General features: G+C 40.6%; 2 protein-coding genes across 2 annotated transcripts; one reads left to right on the forward strand and one right to left on the reverse strand.

Moving 5' to 3' along the window:
- Positions 1-1,690: 1,690 nt before the first annotated feature.
- On the reverse strand, positions 1,691-10,308 carry tmprss13a (transmembrane serine protease 13a). Its single transcript, XM_083985752.1, has 13 exons — positions 10,175-10,308; positions 7,636-7,810; positions 7,428-7,538; positions 6,940-7,098; positions 6,316-6,442; positions 5,739-5,849; positions 5,544-5,587; positions 4,862-5,024; positions 4,435-4,607; positions 3,791-3,889; positions 2,945-3,087; positions 2,682-2,834; positions 1,691-1,823 (listed from the first exon to the last, which is right to left on the reverse strand). The coding sequence occupies exons 1-13, from the start codon at positions 10,190-10,192 to the stop codon at positions 1,812-1,814; spliced, it is 1,488 nt and encodes a 495-aa protein (XP_083841878.1). The 5' UTR covers positions 10,193-10,308; the 3' UTR covers positions 1,691-1,811.
- Positions 10,309-14,019: 3,711 nt separating this feature from the next.
- On the forward strand, positions 14,020-18,959 carry il10ra (interleukin 10 receptor, alpha). The gene is made up of 7 exons (XM_083984557.1): positions 14,020-14,286; positions 14,853-14,973; positions 15,342-15,511; positions 15,595-15,740; positions 16,162-16,330; positions 17,134-17,252; positions 17,442-18,959. The coding sequence occupies exons 1-7, from the start codon at positions 14,199-14,201 to the stop codon at positions 18,357-18,359; spliced, it is 1,731 nt and encodes a 576-aa protein (XP_083840683.1). The 5' UTR covers positions 14,020-14,198; the 3' UTR covers positions 18,360-18,959.
- The last annotated feature ends 586 nt before the right edge of the window (positions 18,960-19,545 follow it).

The raw sequence follows: 19,545 nt of genomic DNA on the forward strand, positions 1-19,545 counted from the left end.
GGGCGACGTGCGCGCATTCATCCACTTTTGCGTCTCCTCAACCTGTGGATCGTCTGATGGAGCTGAGGAGGAGAGAGCCAGCATCCGCCTTGTGGTTTCCCTCCTCACTGAGAGCCAACTACTCGTTTACAATAAAAGCAATGACATCATACATGACATCTGATTTTTTTTCCCCCACCTAATAAGGCAAAATAAAAAGACACACGTCAAAGGGAGTCAATCTGTTGTGGCAAATGTGTTTTTACCGCGCAACCAGTGGGTTACAGTGATCAGTGCCAGAGCTGACACACCCTCATGTTACATTACCACTGATAAATAACCATTAAGTAGCCCAGCGTTACAAACAGCGTCTGTGCAAATTGATGAAACCATATGCAGGATCATGTAGGCGAAATATTGCAAACACTGACTGTTCAGTGATTTCTCCCACAAGCGTGATTCCGTGACAATCCTTAATTAAATGATTAATTTTATTTAAATTAGACTATGGTTATTTTCCAATCAGCCTGCTGATATTAGCCTTCTCTTCCAGTCCATATCTCACGGCGTTTACAACCCCCACCTGCCAGTCATGTACAGGAGAAAACAACAATAACATCATCTGACACACATCATACGTGCGCGCTTTGTCAACTTACCTCTTGTTTCTCCAGCGGACCCGTTAGCCATCCAACTGATATCCAACCACCAAAATCAATCAGCTTCTCTCACACTTCCAGATATTCTCATCTGTCAATATAGGCACACTTTGCACATCTACTTGTCCTGGGAAAATAGAAGTGATGTATAACAGTGTGACTCCTGGAGTGACTGTTTATTTAGTGCGTTGAACCCTTTATCTCCCTCTCTCTCTCTCTCTTTCTCTATCACTCCCTCTCTCTCTTTCTCCCTCTTACACACACAAACCCAAACCCATCACAGACCCCTCAATGCAGTATTATTCCAGCCTCATGTGTGACTGACAGTCTGGATTTACTCTATGATCAATCAACGGCCATAATAATAATATTAATAATAATCATAATAATAACAATAAAGGATTTTCCTTCATCTTTATTTCTTCTTCTGTGTGCTCAGTGATCCCACACACAAGCCGCATAAATATGACACAGATGACGCACACCTTGACACACAACGTAAGAATAACAATTAATGAAAAAAAAAAAAAAATCACAGTGTGAGTATAAAAGGACTGTTAGGTGCACGGAACAAGAGTGCCAGCTCAATAAGGGTGTCTAGGGGGGGATCAAAGGTCACACTGCTTCCTTCATTAAGTGAATGTATAAAGTGTCTTTTTTATATTTATATGGTAAAAAAAAAAAAAACAGTTGACATTAGAAAAGCCTGAGATGTGTCCCTGAGGAAAAAAACACACCTCTACAATCATAAATCATCTGTTATAAGAGTATCATTCAAACCAATTCAAAAAAACAGATCACAGGGCCAGCCGTCTTTCAAGCTTCATCAACAAATGCTGCAAGTAAACATGAGTAGAAAGAAACAAAGAAAAGAAAATTTGTGAAAAATGCAAGAGTGAAGTCGTTGCATTGATTAGCGTGCATTAATACACAGAACAGTCATGTGACAGAGGATGAGTATACTGTAGATAATGCAGGACACCAAGACAGAGGTCATGTGTCCAGCGTCGTGCCGCCGTTCCCCCAACCTTTCATCTGTCTGTCTTTCTGTCCACAGCTTCATCTTATCAATCCTTTCATCTGTGCAAAAGGTTCATCCATCTCCCCAAGACGACTTCATAGTGCAAGGGGGTGGGGGGTTGGAGCAACGCACCCGCAGGAGACCAGGCGACATCACTTCGCTTCCTGTATGAGGAAACAGGAAGAGGTTTACATGGTGTCAGGCGGTGACTCACAGTCTAGTCTACATTAGGCAAGGCAAGGCAAGGCAAGGCAAGGCATCTTTATATACAGTATATAGCGCATTTCATACCAAGGTAACTCATTGTGCTTTACATAAAGACAAAACATTAAAAAAAAAAAAAAGAGAAGCATAAAACAGAATAAAAACAAACAAACACTAAAAACAGAGTTAAAGCAAGAGCAAATAAAAGTAAAATAAAAGAAAAATAGATAAAGTTTAAAGTAGACCATTCAGTGATTTGTAAACCAGTAGCAGAACTTTGAAATCTATTCTGTAGCTGACTGGGAGCCAATGTAAGGTCTTAAGAACTGGGGTGATGTGATCTGATCTCTTTGTTCTGGTTAAAACTCGAGCTGCAGCGTTCTGAATGAGCTGCAGCTGTTTGTGATACTTTTTGGGGGGAGACCAGTCAGAAGACCGTTACAGTAGTCGAGTCTACTGGAGATAAAAGCATGAACCAGCTTCTCCTGATCAGTTTGAGACATGAAACCCTTAATTCTGAATATGTTCTTAAGTTGATAAAAGGCTGATTTGGTGACTGATTTGATATGGCAGTTGAAGGTCAGATCTGAGTCTATCAGCACGCCAAGGTTTCGGACTTGGTCTTTAGTTTCTAAAAGACAGTGACTCAAGGTGTTTACTGACAGCAACCCTCTTCTCTTCATTGCCAAAAACAATGACCTCAGTTTTTTTCTTGATTTAACTGAAGGAAATTTTGGCTCATCCAATTTTTGACTTGCTCTTACATCCAGCTTAACAACAAACACAGCCTCCAATGCTTCTTCTTTGCTCTATTTTACCTGTAGTTTTCTGTAGATCCAGGGCAGAATGCTACTGACTCTGGTATAAACGCCTGGCTTGTTTTTTTCACCGCAGCCAGCTCCCCAGCTCGTGATCCCCACCAGGTACCAGCGGCTGTCTCCCTGACATACCAGAGGTCCACCGCTGTCCCCCTGGAAAACACAGTTCATACTTCATTTACACGTTTTCCTCCGAAGTTTGCTTGGCCCCTAAAAGCACCAGCATCAGTTTCCATTTAACTACCACAAACATCTCCCTTCACCTGACATGAGTCTTTGCCTCCTGCCAGGTCTCCAGCACAGATCATGTTCCTGGTCACAGCGCTTCCATACACACTGGGGCTGTTGCACACCCTTGTATCGATGATGTCCACGGTCACCTCCATCAGGTTCTTAGAGGCAGTGCCTGTATTGAGAGAAAACAATGTGCTCCTTTGTTTTTTCTTACAAGACTCTGAATTATGTCGAAATAGTGGTTGAATATGTTTTAGACGTTAAAACTGGGTTTATCTCTGTTTGTCTCTACCGTGGCAACTGCTGTCATGTCATGGTGTTGCCAGGTTATGATTAATTGTGGAGTCTGACTTCTATCTATATTCCATCTCATTCTGCAGTTTGCATCAGCCTTTGTACTGTAGCCTATGTGTCATAGGCCTAACCCTCTTATTTGCAATCGGCTTTGGTTTATACAAGGCAGACATTAGCATCCCTTAGGTGGTTCAGAGATACTGTGCTGTGTTCTGTCGGTCTGTGCTTCTTCTGATGACTATCTGCCTGAATGTTGTACAGCCCTCTGGATTAGTTTGTGCCTTGTCTGACTACATTCTTCTTGTCAATTGTAATCCTGCCTTTTGACCTAAATTTGGGTACCAGATCCAGTGTTACAGCTGATACTGCGTTTTTGCCCCAAGGATGTTTAAAAAAAAAAGAAAAAAAAAAAAAAAAAGCAGTTTCGTTACCCACAAAAAGACAGTGTTTTTGAAAGAATGGGGGAAATGTGCACATCTGATCTAATTAGATTCAAACCTAATCATATCTTTCTGCTAAAGTGGCAGCTAATGTAGATCTGACAAAATAAACAAGCTTGGCGGCTCCATGTCCCATCATACCTGATCCTGCCTCAGTGGTTCCAAAGCCTGTGGTCCAGCATTTCTGTCCAGAGGGAATTTTCTGCCCAGTGGTTGGCAGACAAACTGGTTGAACTTTATCTGGATTAATAAAAAGAAAAAGAAAAAAAAGGTATTTTTCTTTCGAAAGCACACAATTGGTTTTCAAAATGGTAGTGCACACACAGAGCAATAGAAATTCCTGGAATTTATAAAATGTTTGGGCAGCAAAGTGAACACTGATTGACACAGACTCTCAAACTCTGATTACTGTATCAGCAGGCCTGTCTTTCAAGCCATTCAGTTAAACAACTTGCCATAGCCTACTACATACTGCTTATGAACACAGGCTTCTCCCTCCCAGCAGAAACAGCTCTTAAATGGCTCTTATATGTTCAAGGAGGGAGGTAATCATACTGAAACACCTTCGCTGATTGTGATTTCAATCATGACAACTACAATAAGAGCTGTTGTTGTGAGAGAAATTCTGCCCACAGCCTCATGTATGAGAGTAGAATGAAACAGTGTTTATACAGTGTATTTAAGAACAGTAAAGGGCAACATAAATGAATAACTCCCCACTGCCTGTCTCTTAATGAATATCTGCAACTGTTTTGAAAACATTTCATTTGATTAAGTGAACTGACCGTTGAAAACAATCGGAGATGTAAATTTGAGCAGAGCGACGTCTTGGTCATTAGTCTTGCTGTTGTAATTCTCGTTGAGCAGGATCCTTTCAATCAGGTAAGGCTGAGGTAGATTGTTCTGAGACACCACACCAGCATACACTTTCCACTGTGTTGGGGCAGCCATAGATTTGCTTTGGTAAAAAAAGAAAAAAAAAAGACCATTCAGTGGAACCTGATTTGACATTGATGCCAAAATATTCAGCATAAAATCAATTCAGCACTGCAGACTGGAGCTGAACAAAGTATCTTTCTACTGTTACTATGTATGAAATATTTTGCAAGAATAAAACAGACTGTTCCAGTATAGAAAAAAAAAACAAAAAAAAAACATGAAAAACCCTAAAATGTGATAAAAGTGTGCTAAGATACATTTTCTATCAGTCACCTTGGGAAGCAGTGGGCGGCAGTCACCGCAAAATCAGGAGAGATGAGGACTGCACCACAGACATGGGATCCTCTGAAGTGGAGCGACAACTGCCAAGGCCACTGACCTGTCTCAGCTATGCTGCCCCCAATGATCCGGGACGTAGACTGCTGCTGCCCACAGTCTGGGAAAGACAATGGATTATAGTGTGACTATGGATCAATGACTTACAGTGACATAGTGGTGATGGAATAATTGTATTTTGTTATTCATCTCTAGAATTGTGTTTTCCCAATCAATGATCAAGAGAAAATGTTTAATTTTCAACTCACAAATGACCTCATCACTCATCACACCCACAAAAACACACACTGAGCTCAACACAGCACCATGTGGGGAGAGATAGGTGATAGAGAGACTGTAGATCCTACAGGTCAGGACTGTCTCGACCAGACTGTATTCAATATCTTGAATCTGGTCTGGTTTTCTCATTATTGAAATGAAATATTATCCAACTCACATCTAAAATTCAAAGCATGCTACATTAGTGTCAATTGATATATATATACTCATGTTTTTCTGTTGTTGGGAAGATGCACAGTTATTGGCGCTGTGTTTTTAGTGAGGGAGACAGAGAGAAAGAGAGAGCTCATGTGTAAAGGTGTGGGACACATGACTGTAGGAACAGATGGAGGCTCCTTACCCACACACTGCAGGGAGACGGTTTCCTGGGATGGACAGGAGGAACTGTGTAAAGCCAGGAATGAGGAAAGCATGTTAATAAACATGAACACATAAAACGATGCTCACCTTTGAAATTGTGCACATTTAATTTCAGCATCGACTGATGTCTGAGCTGTGTAGGAAACAGGTGAGGAAAAAGGACTTGATTCTGTACCTGACTTGTACAGCACCCTGGATAAATGATGATGACGGTGATGATGATGTGCTGGTTGGTGTTAAACCAATGGACTGGGTCTGGGATTCCACCGCTTGGGTGAGATAAGACCTGGAGATAGAGAGAAGGGCAGTTCAAAAAGTCGAAGAGATAAACTTGCACGTACAAACACCATTTTTGTGAAAACAATGCCTGATGGGGTCTGAAAACTCATTCTGGCTCTGTCACACTCCAGAGAGAGCTGTGGAGAATCAATTCAGCCATAAACACACATCAGTAGGTGAGGAGAAATTAGATGGATCTCAGTGGGTGAATCACAGGTTGAAGATAGAAGCCTATATTGGAAAGTGGGTCTGGAAAAATAACAAGCTAAATCACTCCTTCATGAAAACAGAGCCAACTCTGACTGATGATAGGGAATGGTGATAATGATTTCGATCCAAAGGTGCCAATCCAAATTTTTTTTTTTTTTTTTTTTTTAGCATTTACTGCTGCTCCTAATCTCAGACCTCTCCATGGATGTAATCAAGCATAACTGGGGTCTAAAGAGCTTAAACTCAAATGGTGATTTCTTTACTTTCTGAACCCCAGCTGAGCGCAGGTCTGTTCTGATCGTTTCTGGTCCCAGCCTTCGTAGCACACTGGTAGGAAGCGGCCATCTTCAGATGTCCTGACCTGCAGACTGTTGCCCTCACCAAACCTCACTGGTGGAAAACAATTAACAGACAAACACAGAAGATCACTTAGACACACAACACAATGTGACTGCAATGTGGAGACTTTGGCCTCTGCGCTGCTACACTTACAGTAAAAATCAAATGTGAAATAATAAAAATAAATGCATGAATGCTGCTGCTTTGTGCAGTTTCTTTCCTGTTTCCTCCTATCACATTACATTATTCTTGGTACTGAAATTAAAGTTGAATTATGCTGTCTAATTTGATCCACTTTCTACTTCTTGCTCAATAAGTGCTACAAAGATGTAGTGACTGATGATGTAATTAGTGTTGGGCTATTACACTAACTACAAGTGCCTGCCATACATGATTATCCCCATTGACAAATCTATGTTTGAGAACTCATCTCCCCTGTTTGAGTGTATCCTTTTGGATGTCAAGTGTATCACCCATCCATCCCCACCACGTGTCCTTGCATTAGTCTGGTTCTGATTAGGCCTTTGTGTGTGGTTGTGCCAACTTACCACAACTATTTTCATCACTGCCCAGCTTGCAGTCTACTACTCCATCACACTGGATAGTATTGTTCGGGCAGGTGTCGAAAGTTGGCATCAGATCTTCGGTTCTGTCATCATTGTACTCATTGTAAACGGCCACTGTTGCCACCCTGGTGCCATAGCGAACTGTTGTGTTGGAGCACAATGGTTAACCAGAGGTAGGCCTACTACACTGTGCATTGTTATTGTTATAGTTAACTAATGTCAAATCCTGACATGATTTAAGAACATGAATGAATAAATCACCTTTAATGATGTTTTATTCATTCCTACATCAAATCTATATGTGATGTAGGGTGTTTTAACATTACATGGTTAGCTATATCTTTAAAAAGTAAAGGGCCCACAAGAACACAAGAAACATAGCCTATACTATTCATGCACTTGCAACAGTTATGAATAAATCAGAACAGCAAATCAATATAGTATAAATAGTATAAATAAACACACTGTACCTCCGAGCCAGATGGCCAGTGCCAGCAGACCAAGCAAAAGTAAGATTCCCCCTGACCCTCCATAACACTGGGCGTTATTCCGACAGCATCTCCTGCTCTTACTCCTGGGGGCTGAACACAAACGTATGTACACAAACACAAACTGATCGTGTCTGAAGCGACTTAATTGTTTTGCAAAATTCTCAGAAAGATGCGGGATATCACTCACGCATACCTGGCTGTGTGACTTGGTGAACCACCACCGGAGGCGGATACTGAGGGATGTAATGTGGATGGCTGGGGGGCGTCAGGCCTGGACCCACACCATACACCACCTCCTCATAGGACTTGAGGGGGGGCTGGGTGTGCAGGCCAACAGAGTAGTAAGGAGGAGGGGGGTCATTCTGTGGAGAAAAGACACAAAAGGTGAAGGGAGAATAAAATAACCAACAAGAGGTTGGCATAGTTAAAATCAACTCTTTCCGCTACTTTGTCATCGTTTACCTTGGGAAATAAAGCACACTGCTATATTTAATAGATATAATGGTATCAGTGGATAGTAGATAGTGAAGCCAATAACTCAGTATGTTTTTGGTTGCCAAGACTGAGCACGTAGCCCATTGTCTCTCATGTGGTCCTAACACAAGTCTATGTCTTAAATCCACACCTGGGTAACAACCTCACACACAAAGACACAAGTGATGTATCCTGGCAACAGAGTCTAAAAGATCAAGTTTTAACAGCCCATTTCCTCATTCTTTTTGTGCTACCTCCACTGCTTTTTTTGAGTGGCCATATCAGGTATTTCATACAAAGGACTTAATCAGTGTTTGGATTTTTATTTTATTTTGAGGGGTTTGCAGGTAGGTTAACATCTGCTCACAAGAGAGGTAGCATAGGAAAAGGAAGGCAACCAAATCCAAAGTCTTGATTTGAAGCAGTCTCAAATGTTCTTTTACTCAATTTGCTAAGGCTATGCCCTGACCTGACCCGACTGCAAATGACTCAGGTACATAAATCAGCTGACTCTTCCTGGTTATAAAAATGGCCTCTAATACCAATGATTCCTTTTGGCTTTGTTTTACTGACAGTGACTTGCAAAACTTGTATTGAATAGTTTCCACTTTCTCTTCCTGCTTCCCCGAATATTAAGTTTGCCTACTGTAAACAAAAAAAAAAAAAAAAAAAAAAAACGATTATGACGAATCATACAGGATTCAATGAGGTAGCTACCAAAGTTTTTACATGGTTGCATTAAAAGTGACAATATAACAGAATCAATTCTTTTTTTGTCTTTTTTTCGGTATTGCTGAGAAAAAGATGGAAATATTGATGCGGCATAGCTTAACTTGACACAAAAAATGAAAACACGGCAGGCAGAAAGCCTGGCTCTGCAAAGAAATCGACCTATCAGCTTTTGTATAGGTCACTTATTCATATGTAATAACTTATTGAAGGCACAGAGACACAACAAATAATAAAACATGTTGTTTACTGAGCTTCAGAGGTTCTGGTAGGTTTTATTACTTTTATGACAGTCAGACAAGCTGTTTCTGCCCCGTTTCCAGTCTAGGTGCTATGTTAAGCTAAGAGCAGCGGATGGGACCCTTCATGACACATCACACATTCATTAACTGGGGGGGGGGGGACACTTTGTCCAAAAAAAAGAAAGGGATGGCCTCGCCACAAAAGGTGTTTCATAAGACCATTTCTATAGGATGCTGGTTAAGTTTCAAAATACACCTATGGGCGACATTCACCCCACTTGATTCAAGTAAAATGGTTGGGCTGAAATATGTGGAGGAGCAGGTCCATCATATTTCCCTCTAGAGGAGGATCATATTGCATGGTTTGCCATTATTGGCCCATCAAACTATCAGCCATTGTCTTGGTAAAATGTTAGAAAAACATTAAAAGATTAGAGGTTCACATGGCATTTAAAAGCTATTGTTTGATTCTAACAATAGGCATGATAATATTAAGTTACAAAGCCCCCTGACGTGAAATGGTTCCTGTATGTTTCAATACCTGAGCTGTAGGGATGTAAATAAATCACTAGATTGTCTCAGAAGACTTGACAATCAGTAGGTACAACATCCATCACCCTTTGTCTTAAATCTGGATAAGAAAAGTTCAAACTTTTTTTCCTTTTACATACATTGAACATTAAGGACAAAAGAGATAGAAAGATCTGTTTTTAGTTTAATAAGTTTCCTAAACTTAAACATAATCTGAAAACATGGATTGTTTTAAAACAAAATTTGCAAACTTGATGGTGTGAAGACATGTGGTTACTACAACAAAACAGATACAAAACCTAAAGATTTTCCAAGAGTGACTTTTGTAAAATGTTGCCTGTTAGAGGCTACTGTAAAGACAGAACATCTGTAGCAACACAATCCTTAAAACAACACTTGAACACTTAATTGATCTATAATCAATCCATCCTTCCAAACCTGCTTTCAGGAGAAACTGAAACAAATACAACCTCTAAAGTCATTCTGTTGTCCCTGCACCAAACAGCGCTCCTCAACCTTCTGGAGACCACGTAGGTTTACCGACAACACAATGCAACCAGCAAACAGAAAAGCAGATCAACAGGAATCTGAGAGACAGGTGAGTATTGATGAGGGAAGGAAGCCTGACTATTGATCGAAGGAAGGTTGAAGAAACCAACACAACACAAGAGGAGGGAGGTTCTTTCTTTGTTGTTGCTGTTGTTGTTGTTGTTGTTAGAAGAGCAGGAGAAAAACACAGTAAGAACGTACCGGGTCATGTTTTGCCATCGGACTCGGGGCAGCAGAGCGTGGAGACTGGAGGTAAAAAGCAGGAAGGTGGATCCTTTCTCACATCCAGGTGTTTAGTCAGTCACAGAGCAGCGGTCAGGGCACGGGGACACCACATGTAACACCTCTATTCTTCTTTCCCTTTACTTCTTGTCTCCTTTCTTCTTGACTGTGCATTTGTCACTGACTATCATCCAAGCAGTAACAGGTAGAGCTACCTTCCCCCCTCCCTCCCTCCCTGACACCTCCCACTTGTAACCACCATCACTCTCTAAGCCTTCTTTCTTGACCTCACAGAGACGGGCGTGCCCAGTGCACCAGATTCTCACCTGCCAGACCAGTTTGGTGGCAGCAAGAGGCCGCTAGCACTTCTTTCACGGTGTGAAGCTCCATATGGCTCAAATGACACCAGCTGAGCTGTCACAGGGACCTGAACCAAAATGGCCTCCCCTCAACTGAGAATTTTTTTTTTTAAGTGCCAAGACTGAATGGTTTTCATGTGGAATGGGCTCTTTGCACAGCTCCACTACTTCCTGAACTTAATGCTGCTCCTTTGTTTCCTGTCTTACATTATTGGACAAGCTGATTAATCCAGGTGTGCCTGAGTAATCACAATGGTCAGACACACCTGGATTAATCAGTTTGTCCAATAATGTAAGACAGGAAACAAAGGAGCAGCATTAAGTTCAGGAAGTAGTGGAGCTGTGCAAAGAGCCCATTGCATCATAAGATAAACTTTACACCTCGGTCTTCTTGTTAGCAGGTTAAATAACCGGAAGAGCTTTGTCATATACTTTTTGAGAGTTTTCTTTAAACTCTGTCCTTCCGCTCCTTTAATGATACTGTTACTGCACAGATGTTCTTTCAGGAAACTTTCAGAGCTACCTTCATCAGATTTCTATCAAGATACCAAATGCTGATGCTTTGTAATCTCTTCCTTTGTAAGGTGTCTAGTGTTTACAGTAGGTCTGGTTCCCAGCGTCCTGCATCTTTCATCCTATCACACTATGAAGGAGTTATCAGGAAGTGTTGGCTGCTGCACACACGATAAGGAGAAACTGTCTCTACTCAGATGCTCATGTGCGTATTATGAACACAGGGTATCACTGTGGTTTTGTGGTCTGGGGCCTATTCCACATAACAACACTGCCCTAGATTTAAACCTAAATGAGAAGCTTTGTGGCGTGACAGCCCCTCGTTCTCTTCATGTTTCATCTTTGATACAACTCTACATGATTACATAAGAAAAGGTAAACTGTCCCTGGAGTATGTAACCTAGAATATTAAGCAGATAAAGCACATCCATAAACAGTATTGGTGGTAAAGGCCTTCGATGTCAGATAACATCTTGTGTGGCTCCGTCTCGATGTTTTCATCACTGACACTCACTGTGAAAATGTGTACCTTAACACACCACTAGAGGGCGATATTACAACAAGTCTCATCCCACATGCAGGTAGTCATAAATGACTAATGAATGATAGAAAAGTCCCCGCACCCCCCCACCACACACACATACACACACACACACACACACACACACACACACACACACACACACACACACACACACACACACACACACACACACACACACCCCTGAAGTTGATCTCTGACATTTAGTCAAAACTCTCACACTTCATGTTCACACAGTTGTTCTCTGCCCATCTGCTATACACAGAAACCCAAACATGTTATTAACAAATGTCTCAGTTTACCAGGAACCAAAACTTAAAACAGTCACATGTGAAAAAAGAGGTGTGAAACAGAAAGGGGAATTGGTTCGATAACATTTGGCGACAATTAAGTTGAATGTGCTTTCTCAGAATTTAAACAGTTTCCCTGAGTTGAAACTAATCTTAAGAAAAAACAAACCTTTATTCAGTGGTTAAACAGAGATGCGGTTGGCTTCGCATGAAAAAAGCAGTACTTCTTTTGGTGAGATAAATGAACTTTAAGAATGTAAACATTGCATTGAGTCATTAAGATTAGTCATGAAAAACAAAACCCTAGCCTAGAAGAAGGCTGAGATCATTTATTTGATTATACAATAATCATGTCTCATTTTAGGGCAATTTTGTTATAAATCCATCCTGTTGCACAGTCACCATGGCAGATTATTCAACAGACGCAACAAGGAAGTTCAAATGTTTATGTTCTTGTAGCTTGTTCAAGACAGATTTTTTGTGTGTTGGTTGTAATGGAAATACTGATAGTCAGTGAACGAAATTACATTTCTTAGAGGGTGGCCTCTCTAAGAATTAACATTTAAATAAGTGACAAGAGAATATATATTTAAAAACTCCACTAATGTGTTCCATATCCACCAACAGTGACATTATATCATATACGTAGATACATCAACCCATATCTTTCTTCTGAAATCTGAATCTGTGGAAATGTGATAGTGGGTTCACAAGTATGGTGAGGTTTGGAGATAAGAGTCAACAGTCATTGCGGTTTGGTGGGAGAACAGATCAGTCAGATAGTCCCTTCAAGCTGAGAGACCTTTGTAAAGGTCATGAATTCAGTTGCACTTGAGTGTTAACTTTAATTTTCAGTCACAACATAAAAGTAAAGTCTAGCCTAATAACCTGCATGCTGGGCTCATAATACATAGGGTGATGTTGGCATTAAAAGTCTATGATGTAGGCCTACATAAACTTATACTGTATATTTCAAAGGAGGTTAAATCGAAAGCAACTGGACTTAGTTATTTGTCTAGGAAGGATTTCCTAGACAAATAACTAAGTCCAGTTGCTTTCGATTTAACCTCCTTTGAAATACTATGACCTGGGCAAATGAGAATATGCACCGGCTATACTGTATATTATGTTGGCCAAAATATCAAGTGACTTTTGATTGTTTATACTTATTCAAATTCAAATTCTTTATTTTAAAAAAGGGACAGTGCACATTGATCAACATTTCTGAATAGAAAGTACCGGTAAATGTGCCCGAATTAGCTGAGGGCTTGTTTTCATCGGCAGTCCCTTCGCTAGATGGAAATAGACATAAATAAAAGCAATTAAAACAGCATACATTGCATAGATTAAACATTAATCCATGCAATGTATTCTTAAGAAAAAGAAAAAAAAGAGTAATTAGCAAAAAGGCGATTAAAACAGCATACATTACATAGATTAGACATACAAACCAATCATCAATACACTGCACAAGACAGGACTCAACTCATTCAACACTTAGGTAGAATAACATTCAGCTGCATACTCAATAGCCTACCATAAATCAGCTACATCAAATAATTATAATAATGATTATTAATACTGTTATTATGAATAAAATATTCACACAGATTATTCCTGTAGCTATGGCTGTTCTTCACACAGCCATGTCTACCACTGCTTTACAAAAAACACCTCTCATGCAGACCACCGCAACTGACAACCACAGGCTGACAGGAAAATATATGCGTAATTTTATAAGTCAAAACTAAACAGAGGCTAATCAAGACTCCCATATATCTGTTACTGGTTCAAACTACATGTTTGCAGTTTGGAAACTAAAAAATGAAAAGTGCTTACTAAAATGCCCATCTTTCTTAATTCTTTTTTTTTAAGTGAAAGGGGAATTTCTGACTGCTTCTCCTTTCTTTAGCGGGAGCCTTGTACAGCACTGTACACTCAGTGTGGAAAGAGGAAAAAGGTTTGATGAGAGAACTTATACAGATAGGCGAAACTTGGAACAACGTCACAGTAGGAAACGCGTCATGTGAGAGGGGAGGGGACTAGAGCATGAGAAGAAAGCATTTGGGAAAAACTATGTAAATAAAGTCATCAGTCTAGAGCCAGCTGCCACTTCTTGTTTGTCTCACAGCGTTACCACAGTATCGGGGTGAGGACTGCTGCTTCCGCTCTGTCTACATTCATCAATGCGAACCGTTACACAGAGATGTTGAAGGGGAGACTTCTCTTTTGTTTAATGTGCCTCGGTGCTGACTGGGTTAACGGTCTAGATTGACCACAGTGTGGATTATTATTGTGAAATGAAATTTCTCCAGATATCAAAAATGGATACAAACAACAAGACCCTAATACTTCTCTTCCTGATTATCTGCATAAACTCTGCATCAGGTAATTAACAATCTTTGTTTTTCTAACTGTTTATATTAGGTTTAATATTATCTTGTGTTTAAATTAATCAAGTAAATTTCCACTATTTTTATTGGGGCAATAATGCTTAATAATTTGTCACTGTGGAATAGTTTCAGTCATCACATGTACTGTATATGGGGAAAAAAAATGTTAATCGAGAGCGTCAGTGGGAAGGCTGGGGATTTAGGTTCTTGTTCCGTTTTGATAAGCGAGTCCTACACAGTGGAAACGGCTAAAGCTCTGTTCCCTTTACAAAACACCCCAGTGTCATCATCATTATCAGAAATCTGATAAGTGATTTGCAGTATCGCTGTGTGTTTTTTGTCCGCCAAACTTCCTTTTACCCCTCCTGAAATTACTTTTTCAACATTAGCTTAGTATGTGTACACAACATGTCTATCAACTTCATTTGGATACTTTTTTTTGTGCAATACTGAGCAGTGAATTAGTAAATTAATAAATATATATATACAGTATAAATATATATATATATATATATATATATATTTATCTATTTTTTTATTATTATTTTTTTTCTGTGGCAGGACTGGACATCCCTCCACCCGATGACCTTGTGGTGCATTTTGAAGAGGATGAGGTGATAGTACATTGGAGACACCCTGCAAATGCCCCCTCAAACTCCACATACAATGTTGAAATGGGAAGGTAAGTTTAACTTTAGGTATTTGTCCACTCTTACATAAGACTGACCATGCCCTGTTTGTGGACTTCCTTTTCAGAACTGTTTTAATGCCAAGAGCAGTAAAGGTCAGTTTACAGCACGAGGAACTTGTCTTGGTGTAAGGTGCAAACCTTTATGTTTGTTTCTTTACTGCTCTTGGCAATAAAACAGTTCTGATTCTGATTCTGATTCTTTCGAATGGTCCTCTATCTCTGACCAACATTTGTTTTCCTTTTAACTGTAACAATATTGAGGCCACTTGAATCACTTCCCACAGAGATGATTCAGTGCAATATTTTTTTCACGACTCCTTCCCGTTGCCGTTGGTGACCGGTTTCTTCTTTGTCCTCAGGATCCCTGGCGGGTGGTTCAAGGTAGAAAGCTGCACTGAGATCACAAACCTCGGCTGTGAGCTCAGCCGCTATATTCAAAACTACAACGATTACTACAAGGTCAGAGTTCAGCTGGTGGCAGGAACAGACAAGTCTAAGTGGATTTACAAGAAAGTACGCCCTAATGAAAGTAAGCATGGCTGTTACTTTGATATTATATGGTCAGTTGGTCACTCTATAGGGCTGTTGTCTTACCTGCCTCTGTCCCCACAGGTACGTTGCATCCTCCTTCCTTCACCTTGTTGGCGACTTCCAGCTCACTATCAGTCCAAGTTCACCAGAAACCCATTCTGAGGAAGCTCTTCCCTTTTGGGATCACCTACACCATTTACCTGGAGGAGAAGGGGACTGTTAATAAGGTAGTGATCAGAATTAGGTTCAATACATTAATTTATATAAGACTGCAGCCACCCTGCTGAATATGTGAATATATTTGTAATTTGGGCCTCAACATCTACATGATAATCATGGCCAAAATAATTCAAGATAAAGCTAATAAAGTGATATCTACAAACATTTGATTAGAAAATAATAGCACTAATAATGATGCTATCAGTAAATTCATCTTTTACATTGTATATTGTGTGCTTTATCTCTATTCTGGCAATTTAATTGACTCAAAATCAAAGACCAGTTAGAGATTTAAAAAAGAAAAAGAAAAAGATCGACATAAATGTCACGGTTGTCGTCAATACGAAACTATCACAACACCTCCCACGCCCTCTGTACAATGCTTTAACTCGTGTCATACTGGATTTTTTAATTTTTTTTACCCTACAGAACACCACAGCATACCTGACAGATGATGTGGAGGAAGATCAGAAGACCAAGATTTTCAGTTCTCTCCAGTGGGGGAGAGAGTACTGTGTCAGCATGATGGTACAGGGTAACGGAGCTCTCGCCGCCAGCGGTGTGTCCCCTAAACAGTGTCTGCACCTACCAGAGCAAGGTAAAGAAAACCATGATGATGGTGATGGAACAATATCAACTAAACTTTTATAATAAACACAAGATGCATCAATCCTTATGTCAAAATCCAGCCATAAAGGGATAGTATCATTTTTTTAAAAGTGGGGTTGTATGATCTACAAATAGCCCCTAAGTACTTTAATTGCAGTAGAAGACTCTCCTCTCTCCTCGTGTTAGCAACGCCAGCCCATAGCCCTGCCCAGAGATTTACAACATACAGTGTTGTGAACAGACCCAAAGAAACGGCCTATTTTCACGGCCTAAAAGAGGTTTTGCGTTTTTCCTGCACTTTGAGTGGCTGGAAAAAATTATATTATAGCAAACAATGGAACTGTGTATTTTTTTCCCAGGTAAAACCTCTTTTAGGCCGCGAAAATAGGCCGTTTCTTTGGGTCTGTTCACAACACTGTATGTTGTAAATCTCTGGGCAGGGCTATGGGCTGGCGTTGCTAACGGGAGGAGTGCAGAGAGTCTTCTACTGCAATTACAGTACTTAGGGGCTATTTGTAGATCATACAACCCCACTTTAAAAAAAAATGCTACTATCCCTTTAATGAATTTCTGAGATTTACATCTAAATGTCCATGTATGTTCATTTTCTTAGTGTGTTTGATGGGAACAGCAAACCCACTCTCGCAACACTCTAGGCATAGTTCCCAAAATGTTACACTATTTCTTCAAGAATTAATTTGATATAGGTTCAACTCTATAGCTCTGGTGGAATATGTTTATACACACTATAACTCACCCTCACACTCTCCTTTTTGTTTTTGCTCCCTCCAGAGTGGTACATAATCGCTGTATTGTCCCTATCGATTCTGGGTGTGCTGGCAATCATCGTCATAAGTGCAGGCGTCCTCCTGTGTTACCTGAAACGACCAGAGAAAACACCCGCTGCACTGGTGAGTGCATTACATTACAGTTACATTGCAAAAAAAATTATAAAGTTATGAAAAATTGTACTGTCAGCTATAACGAAAGAAGAACCAAAACTCATCATTCTTCATAAGTCATCAGTAATTTTGGCCCTGGGAGAGACAAAAAACAATGAATAACATTGAAAACCTCTGTTTTCTTTCCTTTTGCTTCAGAAATCCCCTGCAAGCAACTGGCATCCCCTCAGTGTTGGAGAGGGGGCCATTGAGGTTGTGACAGACAAAGGATGGTTCCTGTCCATGAACAGAACAGAAGTGAAAAACGGTGTGAAAGACCCACTGACCCACCACCACGTTACAGTAATGGAGGACAACGAAGAGGAAAACAGGAGGACGAGCATGGACAGCGGAGTCAGCATGGTGTCCAGCTCTGCTATAAAAAGCGGAGGAAGTCCTCTAATGGGTCGAGACGACAGCGGCTGTGGGAGCCTGGGAGGAACAGAGAGCTCCACCAGCAGTCAGACAGATTACCCAGTGTCAGATGAGAGGAGCCATACTGACACAGCACAGAAAAGGGAGGACAGCGGTTTGGGGCTGGGCTGTCGGCTCCATTCATCATCCATGAATCTGGATGGACAACAGGACAACGGGCTTCTAAAGGAGTCCGTCCTTGGGGGTGATTATCGCACCCAGTGCCCCTCTGCTATGCAAATTAATGACTGCGACAGCGGGAAGGGGTTAACACTGATACATTCAGATACAGTTTTGGCCGAAGTGATCACAGGTTACAGGGCCGGACCCCAGGCGTGCATCTGCTCGGGGGCGGGTCAGTGCACCTGGTGCCATAAACAAGGTCACAACGGACCTGACGTCAAACAATACAGAACTTTGTGTATAGAAAATGGACCACTGAGCGGCAAATGCGACTTTGTGGACTCTTACAAAGCAGGGTTTGCATTTTCAAGTTATTCAAAAAAATCACAAATGGACTCAATCATGAATGACTTTGAAAACACTTTTACACAACTAGGGGAGAGCTTCCCTCTGCTGACAACTCTAGTTGACAAAGAGCATGACTTAAACATGAACAATGTGTCTCTCTCGCTATGTGACGTACAGCTGACAACCGACTGACACAGAATGGAGTGTAACAAAGCTATTTATAAAACCAAGCTGACATAACCTGCTTGAGTGGTGCATTCGGGTTAAAAAAAAACTCCCTTACTTAGTATTTGGGGTGTTTGTTTTGTATGTTTCGTGAAAAATGGGAGGAATGGAGAGAGGAAACACAGCATTCAGTTCGTGTGCGTGGGAAAGAAAGAGAGGTTTAACCACACAGCTGTGGCTGTTAGTCTGAATGGCGGCGCCTTACACAGTTGGGGATTTGAATGTCAGAAGCCTCAGTGAGTGCTGCCTCACTGGGTATATTTACACCTGACTAAAAGACAGTATACCGGAAGTGAAACTTTGTGAGGGAGAGCAATGCAGAGAAACGGTTTGACAGTTGCGTGCTTTTGGGCATTTTGTTATTACAGTCAAAAATGGACCCACGCATAGCATGACGGATCATTTTTAGACACATCATTCTACCGCCAATGATGTAACAAACACTTTAATGCACTGTATGTGTGAAGACATTTTGTCAGAGTTTGTTTTTTTCCACATAATCAACAACTGACTTTCATATGTCTGTCTTTACCTGTTTTAACTATTTATTAAATGTTATGAAAAACATTTATTGTGTACTGCTGATTTGCCTCTGTTATGTGTGACTGAAACTAAGTCCTCTTGGAATATTAGGTAAATTTCATACAAACATACAAAAAAAACCCCACTCAGTAAACAAATAGCCTACCACGTTGATTTTTTTTAGAAACCATGACTCAACGAAACACAAATAAAATACATACTGGAAAAAACCCATTACATATAGCTTCATTGTCACTGGGATCCCCATATGCAAATTCTGTACAGGAACCAGAGCAGTGGTTTCAGGGCCTAAAATAAAGACTTCCTCTCTCAGCCTTTCACTCTGTAATGCCTGCTCTGAATCGATATCAGGGGTCTGGGTTATTATCACAGATAATGAAGGTTGATCTCAGTGTAATGATACCGCTCACACCAACTGTTGGGTGACATGGCACTCTTTATCTCTTAATGACGCACTTGTGATCACGCTAATAAGGTCATATGACCTACTTCTCCATGTGCAGCATGAAAAGCAGGGGGAAGTGAGAAGGTTTTTGGCTAGTCCTGTAAAAGTTGAGAAAAAATCCTTTGAAAAGAAAAGCATCACATGTTTTTGCAGTACTTATTACTT

Source organism: Trachurus trachurus (assembly GCF_905171665.1).
Source record: "Trachurus trachurus genome assembly, chromosome: 13".
Taxonomy (NCBI): domain Eukaryota; kingdom Metazoa; phylum Chordata; class Actinopteri; order Carangiformes; family Carangidae; genus Trachurus; species Trachurus trachurus.

What these genes read in the sequence shown, in the direction of transcription:
- il10ra (XM_083984557.1), top strand. Translation starts at nt 14,199, where the DNA reads ATGAAATTTCTCCAGATATCAAAAATGGATACAAACAACAAGACCCTA. An exon ending in TACAATGTTGAAATGGGAAG is followed by an intron (nt 14,974 to 15,341) that starts GTAAGTTTAACT and finishes CTTTGTCCTCAG; the next exon opens with GATCCCTGGCGGGTGGTTCA. An exon ending in AGAAGGGGACTGTTAATAAG is followed by an intron (nt 15,741 to 16,161) that starts GTAGTGATCAGA and finishes TTTACCCTACAG; the next exon opens with AACACCACAGCATACCTGAC.
- tmprss13a (XM_083985752.1), bottom strand. An exon ending in AGTCACACAGCCAGGTATGC is followed by an intron (nt 7,539 to 7,635) that starts GTGAGTGATATC and finishes GTTTGTGTTCAG; the next exon opens with CCCCCAGGAGTAAGAGCAGG. An exon ending in CGTCTCCCTGCAGTGTGTGG is followed by an intron (nt 5,025 to 5,543) that starts GTAAGGAGCCTC and finishes TGTCTTTCCCAG; the next exon opens with ACTGTGGGCAGCAGCAGTCT.